This window comes from Engraulis encrasicolus, chromosome 1 (assembly GCF_034702125.1).
Source record: "Engraulis encrasicolus isolate BLACKSEA-1 chromosome 1, IST_EnEncr_1.0, whole genome shotgun sequence".
NCBI lineage: Eukaryota > Metazoa > Chordata > Actinopteri > Clupeiformes > Engraulidae > Engraulis > Engraulis encrasicolus.
The window spans coordinates 30,538,896-30,551,395 of NC_085857.1; the positions used below are offsets into that span (position 1 = coordinate 30,538,896).

The 12,500-nt window shown below is 42.7% G+C and overlaps 1 protein-coding gene across 1 annotated transcript in view; it reads right to left on the reverse strand.

The window, feature by feature from the left end:
* The window catches only part of cfap58 (cilia and flagella associated protein 58), a 147,988-nt gene that overhangs the window by 28,345 nt on the left and 107,143 nt on the right, over window positions 1-12,500 (reverse strand). The window contains exons 14-15 of the mRNA XM_063200032.1: window positions 6,721-6,832; window positions 2,945-3,049 (exon numbers count right to left, since the gene is read on the reverse strand). Of these exons, the coding sequence (XP_063056102.1) occupies window positions 2,945-3,049; window positions 6,721-6,832 (217 nt within the window). The remainder of the gene's footprint in view (window positions 1-2,944; window positions 3,050-6,720; window positions 6,833-12,500) is intronic.

The window sequence follows — 12,500 nt, forward strand, 5'->3', positions numbered from 1 at the left end:
CCCTTGGTACGAAATGAATATCAATCGGACTTAATGTCAACGTGGTCCTGATAGGCAGCGCATGGGTTTCAAGTGCAATGCGTCAATCTGCCTTTGGTCACGTTCGGTTTCTACAGTCCAACGGAAAACTTTGGATGCATAAAATGAACGGCGATTTGGCGAGACGGCTGCTGGTTAGATATTGCTGTCAACGAAGCATTTCGCAAAATCTGTGCATTGCACAATAGATTGCCTATCTCTACTGGACTGGTTGCCTGCCTGGCTGGCGCAGACTCTGAATGTAGTGCGTCGCACTTTAAACAGGCGGGCCCAGACGGCTGTAGCCTGTTACGGTGCCTATTGGCGCTTGGAAGGTGAAGTGAGTAAAGAAAGGAAAAGGATATGAGTAGCCATCTGTGGTCTTATATCATGGAAATTCCATGAAAATTATATTGTGAAATTTGTTCTTTGTAAAAAGCCTCAGATTTTCCAACAAATTAAAAACTGCATTTTGAGAAAAGTTTCAAATGTGAAACAAAATTAAGTCTTCAAAAAACTTTTTTCCCCAAAACATGAGCCTGAAAATGGGGGGTCGTCTTATAATCAGGATCGTCTTATATTCGGGCTAATACGGTATTTACTGTCTGAATGCACCGCTCATGTTTGTTGAGTTCGCAAGCAACCCGCCCCCTTGCCAACTTTCCTTCTTGTCTGAGTGTTTGATTAGCAGCACAAAATGCGTCAATGAAGCCGGAGCTGTTACCTAGGTTGGTTTATTGCTAAATGTAAATCGTTTCCCCTCATATGCTATGGTGTGATTCACTTTGGTGAACTAGACATTTTATCTTCTAAACAAAGTAGGCTACACTGCCACCCTGCATCCTCCATGTGAAACACCCTGGCATTTGCAACAGAATAAACAGAAGAGGAGCAAAGTCAACTGCTAAAGCCAAAAGTTAAAGCTTTCCCCCCAAAATGCTGTGATGTTGTAGCTTTCTAAATTATTGTAAAATGTAGGCAGAGTGTACAGAGTAGGCTATGGGTCCTTGAGCTACCAATTTGGCAATTTGACAAAAAAAAAGTCTAGCTGGCCTTTTCAACAAATTGAAATTATGCATTTTCACTTATTGTTTCAGATGTAAGGTCTACTGACAATGTCCATATGTCTAATAGTTTAGCCTATTTACTTATTTAGTTATTAGAGCTGTGGTGGCTAAGCACTGATGGCATTTTATCTTATAGCCTACTTTATATTTACAGTATTTAGAGAAACATAGGCCTACTAATTTGTTGCACATTAAAGACCTTATCAGCATACTAGGTGAATAGGCCTAGTTGCCGATCCAAGGTTGTGGCATAAGGCATGAAAGGGGACTATTTGTTCAAAGTTTTTAGTCTTTTATAAAAGTTTCTAGCTGATAGTGACTCTCCAGATTTGGTTAAAATGCAGGAAATTGCATCTAAGAAATACATTTTTTTTCTGGTGGAGGACCCCCAGACCCCGCGCTAAAAAATACACAAAAATATGTATTTTCTATATTTACTGCCTACCCTACTATACCCCTCACTACACGTCACTCTACATTCGCATGTAAAATGCATGTGTAGACAATACGCCTACCAAGGAGGTCTGCATTGATCTACACTACCTACAGCATCACAAAGCATGGCAGCATAACAATTTTAATAAGCTACACATTTGTGCTGTCTTCCAAACCAATTTCATTTCTGGACTGGAAATAGTGGTGCATTTGTGAGTAGGAGAATGAGAAGGGGGCTGTCTATGTGTTTGGAGGGACAGGGTGAGAGAAAGGGAGAAGAGCTGTCACGCTATTGAATTTCATAATATACAAAATATAGTAAATAGCCTCACTTGTCTGCTGTGCATGGTTCTGTTACATGATTAATGTAGGCTATGTCATTCTGGTCTGGAAATTAATGTTTTTTTAAGCTTACAACAAGCAGGTAATTCGTGTGGATGGAAGGAGATATGGCAGCTAAAATTGTTTTAAACATTGCACCAGTCTTACTTTACATTGCTTGTCAACCTAAGCAAGTATTATGATATCAGGTGGGTGTTAGTGAGTAGTGAGTAGGCTACTAACAGCTACTTTACTGGATTTAATTGCTTGGCATACTTGGCTAATGTTAGCATGCTAACTAGCGATTTCTCTGATCAAAAACAAAGCTCTTTTTCTCTCTAATTCCAAATAGTAACCTCATAACTATTAGGCTTTCCATAATCACAAACGGTTGCTGATTAAATCACATAGTTCCAAAACACCCTCTGAAACTCCTGCATCATGCAATGAGTGGTTTAATGAGAACATAATAATCTCCATCCAGCAGAGCAGCACTACTGTTTGCGCTTGCCCCCTCTGTCTCTCGAGTGAGTCTCCAAATTCAAAATAAATCGCACGCTGTCACTCGTCCCGCCCCCTTTCTCAGAACTGTCTGTTTATTGGTTCACAGACTTCCCAGAGACAGTTGGAAGAGATATTACTATTGGCTGAGGGGCGCTTTGCCGTGAGGAGCGCTTTCGCCACTCTTTGTTGATTGCGACTTCATAAAAAAACTTCATATCGCAAAATTACGCATAGGAGAGCGCCATTTCGGCGCTCCTTCTTCACATGGCGCTCTAGGCGACCGCCTAGCCTGCCTATGCTAAAAACCGGCCCTGGGATGTCCACAGCAGCAATGTGGCATGGGTGCCTTGGGAGAAGTAGTGTCTCCTTTGAAGAGGACAAGAAACGGACTGAGCAGTGTGGGTAGGAGAAGAAGGAAGAGAAGCGGAGAGGTGAAGAGAGTGTGGGTTTACTTCTGAATGCATGTATTCATACAATGTTTTCGTCCTCACACACACACACTCACGCACGCACGCACAGACACACACAAATACCCATGCACGCACGCACGCTGGCAGGCAGGCAGGCACGCACACAAAAATGCACACACACACATGTACCTGTAGCAGCAGTTCCTTCTCCACCACCTCCTCTGTCTTGGTGATCAGACGCCTCTGCAGCGAGTGGATCTTCTGGATCAGCTCAAAGGTGCTGGGGTCACTGGCCTGCAGACGCACACCCACGCACGCACACATACACAGGGGTGATAGTGAAAAAAAATCCTGAGCCTGAACTTTTTCCCCTGCTCTAACGACGACGACAAGATGCTGAATAGTGACGTAATGTAGGCCTATTTTGACACATTATTCAAACATTTAATAGCCTGTGTATGACCATTATTCAAGCCTGATAGTAGAAGAAAATCCTGAACCTGTAACACTTTCTGAGATAAGAATAACCTAATGGCTAATTATTATCAATGTTTTTATTTTTGTAAACTCTGTCAAGCCTGAAATCAGGCATGGAGCCTGAATACTATCAGCCCTGCATACACACACACACACACACAGATCACACTAACTGCCCATGTCTTGTTTATCTTACTGTCACACAAGCGCACATACACTACGCACATGTGCACACACGCACGCATGTAGGGACGCACGCATGCATACACGCAGGGTGTCTACAGGTTTGACCAAGTCAAAATTAAGACATTTTAAGACTTTTCAATACCATTTTCCAAATAAAATTAAGACCAACTCCCGGCATTTACAGGTTTTAGCAAGTCAAAATTAAGACATTTTAAGACTTTTCAATACCATTTTCCAAATGAAATTAGGACCAACTCGCAAGATCATACACAGGTTCAAATGAAGCACAAAAACCAATTGGTTATTTACATTAATGTAGCCGTTTGAAAACACAAAACTATACACAATGAAACTTTACACTAAATAAAATTCAATGATGCGTTCTAAATTACACTACATGGCTACAATTTCCGTCACAAAGTTCATCAAATGGCTGACATAATTATTCCTCCCTAAATTAAGCTCCACAAATTTAAGACATTTGGGTTGAACATTTAAGACAAAATAAGACTTTTCAAGGCCTTATTTGGCGAAAACAAAATTTAAGACTTTTTATGACTTTTTAAGGACCCACGGCCACCCTGGCTCACGCACACGCACATGCACACACGCATGCACACATTACACATCTTTACACACTATGGCTTCATGTGATGTGTGCCCCACCTCCAGCCTTCTCAGGCAGCTGGCGTTCATGGGTATTGTGTACATGTGTGTACTGTATTTGTGTATGTGTGACAGAGGTGTTCCAGTACAGTTCGTCCCCATCGGGGCGCGAACCTACCACCTCTTCAACTACATCGGTTCGGCAATGGGAGTCACAGTGCGAGCGCACAGAGCTAAAGGGCCGGTCTGATAGCCCGACGCTACCACACTGCATTGAGGCTTCGGGTGGGAGGTCTACTAACATTCCACGCCACACTCTGCTAGTTGGCCGCCGTTACATGTACAGGCGTAGTATAGTGTGTGATGTGTCCCCACCTCCAGCGGTGGACGCACATGTGTGTACTGTGTGTATGCAGGCATAGTATATGTGTGCTATGTGTGTGTATGCAGGCATACATGTGTGTACTGTGTGTGTATGCAGGCGTGTATGTGGGTGTTCCCCACCTCCAGCTTCCTCCAGCGGTGGACGTTCATGGGTGTTGTGTACACGTGTGCACTGTATGTGTGTATGCAGGTGTATATGTGTGTGATATGTGTGTATATGTGTGTGTATGCAGGCGTATATGTGTGTGATATGAGTATATGTGTGTGTAATAATATACTGTACAGAATGTGTGTGATATGTGTGCATATGTGTGTCTATGCAAGCATCTATGTGTGTGATATGTGTGTATGTATGTGTGTATTCAGGCATAATATAGAGTATGTGTGTGGTATGTGTGCATATGTGCGTCTATGCAGGCGTAGTATAGTGTGTGTGTGGTGTGTTCCCCACCTCCAGCGGTGGACGTTCATGGGTGTTGTGTACCTCTATGTGTGTACTCTGTGTGTGTATGCAGGCGTAGTATATACATGTGTGTTCTGTATGTGTGTATGTAGGCGTAGTGTACAAACCCCAACTCCGATGAAGTTGGGACGTTTGGTAAACAGTGAATAAAATCAAAATGCTATCATTTTCAAAACATTCAATCTATTCATTAGATGGAGAATAGTGAAAAGACAACATATTAAGTGTTAAAACTGAGAAAAAATATTGTTTTGGGGGACATATGTACTCATTTCTAATTTGATAAATCCAACACGTCTCAAAAGAGTTGGGACAGGGACAATAAATGGCAGCAAATGTCGAGGAAGACTAAAAACAAAACAAAAGACAACACTTAACAGTTAAATACATTAACCGATGAGATGATTTTATATAAAAACAGTGTTAATTCCTATCTTGGACATGATTTCACCAGCTTAAATGGTGGGTGTATTCCTTGTCATGTTTTGCAATGTTTTCCTTTCTGTAGTGCTTACAGTGTGACAGGTCTTGACCAAAAACCCACCATTTTATCACCTGCTGGTCCTTATGATGGAGCCAAACTGTTAAAACATAGTAGAGAATGCAATTTGACCTTACTATGTGGCAGTAATCGAAGATCTCCCTTCAAAATATAATGCATGAGTGGCTTTTCATGCTGTTTTAAAACCCATTTATACCATTCAGCACTGTATTTAACTCTACAGATGAGTGAGAACATCTTAACCAATGCACTACTGCACCCGCATGCCATCATGGAGGCTGACTTTTGAAGCTAGCACTAACACAAGTTGGATGGTCCATTTTTACTGTAGCACAGGATGTGCAATGCTCTATTATTGTCAAAAAGAATGGACTTCTACAACTTCTGCTGACTTCTGTAAGCAAAGGACAGTTTCCCATGTCTTCTGGGTCTGTTTCAAGTGAGCTCAGGTGCTTAGGAGAATGTTACACCCCTGTATCATTTTCATGCATTAAGCATTCTTAATATGGTCAATTTTCAATAGCTCTAATTCCTGGAGTGCTAGAGTGAGACTACAGCCAATATATATTTCATGATGTCATGAACCTATACAATGATTTTATTAACAAAAATATGTCTTATATACACTCAATCGTGGTAAATCAAAGGCAATTCAAAAATGTATGTAATAACTATGGTAATTATTCCCTTTGCATCTTTAATTCTGAGTGACTCAGCCTCTCTGTGATGATCTTATTCCTGGACACCTATATTGTCCGTCAGTACAATTCATTTTGAAATGTTCTTCTTTGTTGTTTTATCTTATTTGGATGTTTACTAAATTTCACTGATCCCCGTCCCAACTCTTTTGAGACGTGTTGGATTTATCAAATTAGAAATGAGTACATATGTCCCCCAAAACAATATTTTCTCTCGGTTTTAACACTTAATATGTTGTCTTTTCACTATTCTCTATCTAATGAATAGATTGAATGTTTTGAAAATGATAGCATTTTGATTTTATTCACTGTTTACCAAACGTCCCAACTTCATCGGAGTTGGGGTTTGTACATGTGTGTACTGTACTGTGTGTGTAATGTATGCAGGCGTAGTATATATGTGTAATGTGTTCCCCATGCACCTCCAGCTTCCTCCAGCGGTGGACGTTCATGGGTGTTGTGTACATGTGTACTGTGTACATGTGTACTGTGTGTGTGTATGCAGGCGTAGTGTATGTAGGTAATGTGTTCCCCACCTCCAGCTTCCTCCAGCGGTGCACGTTCATGGGTGTTGTGTACCTACATGTGTGTACTCTGTGTGTGTCTATGCAGGCGTAGTATAGTATGTGTGTGGTGTGTCCCCATGCACCTCCAGCTTCCTCCATCGGTGCACGTTCATGGGGTTCTCCAGCTCCTCCTCCAGGGCTCGGCACCTGGTGCGCTCCTTCAGCAGCTCCCTCTGCATATGGTACACCTCACGCCTGCACACCACACACAGATACACACACAGTACAGTACATCCATATATCCATGCCTGTGTGCAAGACATACATTCACATACACGAGTACAAATACATGAGTACAAATCATTTCATCATTCATTTGCGGTGAACTGCAGTTGTATCATCCGGCATGCTACTTGTTAAACATGGTACACTTAGGATGTTGTTTTATGAAGGGAGAAAAAGAATACGAATATTGTCACCCGGCATTGTAAACTGTCATGGCAGCCAAGCGCACATAAATAGATTAAAAAAAAAAAAAAAAACGTTAAAATATTACCAATAAATGCATATTTAAAACATTTGCTTGAAGCTACAAACAACCGTGAAAATCACTGCAATGTACTGTATCTGTTACAATAAGAGCCAGTCTTATTTGCAACAAAATGGTTTCTAGACGAAAAAGAAATGCTCAAAGAATTTCAAGTGCCCTGTGTTTTCAAATCTGTGCCCAGGTCAACAAATGTGCTTTAATCGAAGTCCATTCGCTTCCTGTGTCCAGTGATGCTTGGATATGCATGGCATGTAATGGGAACCTGGAAACCATCCCAACCATGCATTTGCATATGACATGGGCCACTGCTAATGTGGCTGTAAAGACGTTTTGAAGGCTCTGTGCCAATACCAGATCCGTGGGTCATTTCTGGAATGGATGAAATTGGACTTGAGCACAGTCCAAGAGGCCATGTGAGTTTGCAAAACATTGAAGAGGAGGGAAAAATACAAGGAGCTTGAGGGAATATTAAATCATGGAAACATACGTCCCTGTGCAGTGCACACAAATATTATTTACAGAGCATTACCAAAGAGGGCAAAGGCAGAGCAAGATCTGCCATTGTAGTTTAACCAAAATCGAATTGAGCTGCAGACTGCTTGCAGGTGTGTGTGTGTGTGTGTGTGTGCTTAAAGTTGCCCTCTGCAGTTTGCATGGTGCCCACGGAATGCCTGTCTCAAAATCTACTGTACACGATCAGAAAAAAATGCCGTTTAAGTCCCCCCGCGGTGTGAATATTTCTCATCAAAGAGTATCCCACCACCTCTCTCTCGTCCATTATTTCCCTTGATATCAAGACATCTCGGCCATTATTCCTTACATAATGAGATCATCGGCATAATCGTGCTAGTAGTTATTAGGCCTGTAAAGGTACATTGTATTGAATTTGTACTGAACCGAACAATGCTGTACAGAAAGGTAGAGTGACAGGCTACTCTGTTCATGTTTTTACATTATGCTGCCACTACATGCAGTGGCTCATGCAGAACACTGAGAGAGAATGCAAGAAAACAAGGCCGACAGGCGGGCAACAGATGCGTCCCTCTATGCCAGTTCCAACTATGCCATCCCCCCCCCCCCCCCCCCCCCCCCAAACGCCCCCCTGGCCTCCTCCTAGCCTGTCAACGCCCCCCGAGGATGTACTTTTTGTTTATTGGTCATCATGGACACTCCAAATATTGTGGCAGGCAGCAAGGCAGCAAAATGGCGAGACATGGCTTTATTTTTTGCAGTTTAGGGTATAATAAGCTTATCATCATTATTGGATTTGGAAAAGAACCATAGGCTATGATTTGAAATTTCACATAGCCTAGATGAAGTGAACATTACAAATTACCAGACATTTATTAGGCCTAACAACCTTTAGTATCACGCCATTTCAGCAGTATGTGCATGTGGGAAAGAATCTAAACATCGACAAATAATAAATAAATAAAACCGTTTGGGTGAATCATGCGCTTATGGACTTTTTTTTCCAATAGGCTACCAGCTTCACCGTCAAGGCACAAAGCAGTGAAACTCAATTACCCAGAATGCTGCACGTGAGCTCTCTACCCGGGTGGTGATTCTGGAAAACAAACATGGCGGCAACTCGCTTTACCACCTTAATAATGTGTTAATCCGACGCTAGATTTCTTAACTGATGAAAATCGAAGGCAGAAATCAACATTGTAGTGTCTAAATATGAGGTCGATTGGTCTATTTGTGGCGTACATCACGATCGGCTGAGTTGTTGGCCTCACGTTTGTCAGTTAGCCTGTGGCTAGGCTACTTTTCGCCAACGTTAGCATCCGGTTAGAAAGGCTATGCTTGCACGCATTCGCTCCGGTCCAAAATGGCAAGTCTGCCGCCTTGTGGCCACATGAAGGAACAATTGAAAGAATGCGTTTCAGACACAATTGAAGGAATGCGTTTCAGACGGACGGACGGACGGACGGACGGACGGACGGACAGACAGACCCTCTTATAGAGATGCTGGGACGCATCTAAAAACAGGTGTAGAGGCTTGTTCTTTGTGAGACTTTGAGACAAGTACTGTTTCTTACACTGATGAAATCTCCGAGCCAAAGTAGCAGTTTGAATGTATTTTCCTTTCATATATACTTGGTGTGCCGCGGAAACGTGGCTGATAAATAAATTGCGTAATATAATACATATTTGTCTAAATTAATAAATGAATGCTTAGTCAGTGGAATCTTTAATCTGCCATTTACGCACAATAAAGTAAATTTAGGTCACCCCTAGGGCTGTGCAATATATCGTATTTATATCGCGATATCAATATTCATCATATATCGTGATATCAATATAAAAATTCATATATCGTGATATTTTGTCATTTGTCATTTGCAACGCTACGGTGCAGTATGGCAGCCAAGGGATTAAGCAAAACGCAGGGGTGGTACATCAGAACTAGCTCTATGTCGAGAAAAATAGACGCTTCTCGAGTCTCGCGCTCTCCTCAAGTCTACATTCACGCAGATTTACTAGACATTATGCTACTAGAAAGCACTAGAAACTAGAAAGCCATTTTGCGTGCTACTCCACTACGATAATAGTGGCGGGGGTTGGGAATTTCGTATATATCGCTAAAAATATCGTGATATCAATATTTGCAGAAAATATCGTAATATTGATTTTTTCCAATATCGAGCAGCCCTAGTCACCCCAGTAAGTTGCAACTTCGAACATAGGTTGTGTGACATCTCCAAATGTGCTACTTTTCAAGCTTGTGTGATATCGGATGCAATGCCATGTTACGGCTTATTGGTTTGGGGTGCCTTGACAATTTTCATGAATTGAAAGGGTGCCTCACCTAAAAAAAGGTTGAGAAACACTGCGTTACACCACTGGTAATTATGATAACTGTCAGATGGGAGTTTGGTGGGCAGTGAAATGAGATGCCAGTAAAAGTAGTCTTGATGAAGTGGAACAGCGAAATACAGTACACAATATCTTTTGACAGCTTTGTATGCACCATGGGCCAAAGAAAGTCAACGGTATTGGTGCACTGACCGTGAACTGAATTGAGACAGCTGCGAAAACAAATGGAGATATCAATCTCATATTTTCATCACAATTGACTAAGTTCATATGTTATTTGTTAGCAGATAAATGTGTACATGTGTCAATCTGTAACTGTTGGCATGAAAGTGAAGTGAAGTGAAGTGAAAGCCCATTGGGAAACTCCAACTCCCATTGTCATTGTGACACAGCACTCCACCGCACACAAGTGAACACTGCACACAACGAAATTGCATTTATGCCTCACCTGTGCAAAGGGGACAACCCTCAATTGGCGCCCCTAGGGAGGAGCGCGACAGGACGGTGCTGTGCTCAGGGTACCTCAGTCATGGAGGAGGATGGGGGAGAGCAAGGGTTGATGACTCCCCCCACCAACCTGGCGGGTCGGGAGTCGAACCAGCAACCTTTGGGCTACAAGTCTGACGCCCTAACCGCTTACCCATGACTGCATGAGCTCCTAGACCACTGTTTCTGATAGTGTCCCTTTGCTAGCTCTACAGCATACTATATGAGCGCACGTGCAAACGTATACTGAACGTAGCTATGGCTACAGAACACCATACAATTTATTACTGAGCATGTGTGTATGCATGGAGTGGCATTGGGTAATTCTGTGAATTAGTGTGCACCATCTGTGTATCACCCAAGTAAGCACAATTTCTCTGCATCGTTCAGACGTCTCCTCCTCTAAATGACCCCGAGTAAAGCTGACGGACAGTGTAGCCAGTCGATTCCTCTGACTCAGCACCACCCTAGTGAGGTGATTAAGCACTCGTTTTTTGTCAAGACAGGCACTTAAAACGCTCGTTCTCGGGTTCTAATCAGAACGGCAGGTAAATCATGAGGTGGCCATTACATACAAGTCACAAATCATGCAAGAGCCCTGTGCTCTCTCTGTACTCTATGCTGTAGGTGCAGACCGCTATTGGGTCTGCTGTTTTTCACGGTTACAGTATTATTATACTGAAAGTTGATGAGAGAGAGAGCGAGAAAGGAGTTGTGTAAAAGAGAGCTGAGGGTAAGCTGAGAGAGAGAGAGAGTAAGAGAGAGAGAGAGAGAGAGAGAGGGGAGGAAAACTGAAATCAAGAAAGCATAAGAGGCAGGTGATGATTTCAGTCTCCCCTTGCCACATCTCATAAAAGCCCTTTACTGTATAGCCTCTGAAAATACTGTAACAAAGCACTTTAATGGGACCAGGAGTAGAGAAAAGCAGAATCGCCTGTGGCATAGGAAAGCCCATTTACCTAAAGGAGGCGATGATGGAAGAAAGCGAGCTAGAGGGAGGGAGGGAGAGAAAGAGAGAGACAGAGAGAGAGAGAGAGAGAGAGAGAGAGAGAGAGAGAGAGAGAGAGAGGGAGAGAGAGAATTTGAATGTATAAAATCCTTTATTTACAAAGGTGCATAGAGAGAGAGAGAGAGAGAGAGAGAGAGAGAGAGAGAGAGAGAGAGAGAGAGAGAGTAAAAGGAAAGGATAGAGTGTAGGTGAAGGGAGTTTTGCTATTGCTGTCGAGAGTGAGAGAGACACGGGAGTGCTTTGAATGCAGACTTGCGTGGAACGGCAAAATAAAATTGAATGATACAATCTGAAAAAAAAAAAAAACCTGGCAAGTTGAAAAGCTGGGAGAAGAAAAGTAGAAGAAGAGATGGAGAGAAAGTGTTAAATGGAAATGACAGGAAAAAGAAAAAAAAAGAAAAAAAAAGAAAAGATGGCAAAAGGCAGTGTTATGCATGCGTCTGCATGCGCCTATTCATCTTACTAAGAGTGAGAAAAAAGAAGGGAGAAGTGAAGAGAGAAAATGTTGAGAGAGGAAATGAAAGAAAAGGGGAGAGAAATTAAAAGATAGCAGAGAGATGAGAGAGAGAGAGAGAGAGAGAGAGCGGGAGAGAGAGAGCGGGAGAGAGAGAGAGAGAGAGAGAGAGAGAGAGAGAGAGAGAGAGAGAGAGAGAGAGAGAGAGAGAGAAATGAAGAAAGAAAAATAACAGCCTTCAGTGAGCAGCACTGGATTGATCCAGGCCTCTAGTCAGGCACAGTGCAGAAGTCAGAGCAAAGAAAACAGCACTGAGATAAGAGCAGGCCAGGAAAGATATTGAGGCTGTGTGCGTGCATGTGTATGTGTGTGTAGGTAGGGGGTGGGGGGGGGTGCCTGATTCTTTACCATATGAAGCAGGGCCGCTGACAGCCTTGGCTGGGCCCGGGAAAAAATCCTCTGATTCCCCATCCAATACATTCAATGTAATGAGGACCCAATTGTGCCCCAATCCCCCATCTCCTAGGGCCCAGGCCAACTGATCCCTTTGTCCCCCTCTGTCGGCTGCTCTGATATAACGTATAGCAACTTCTGCTGTTGA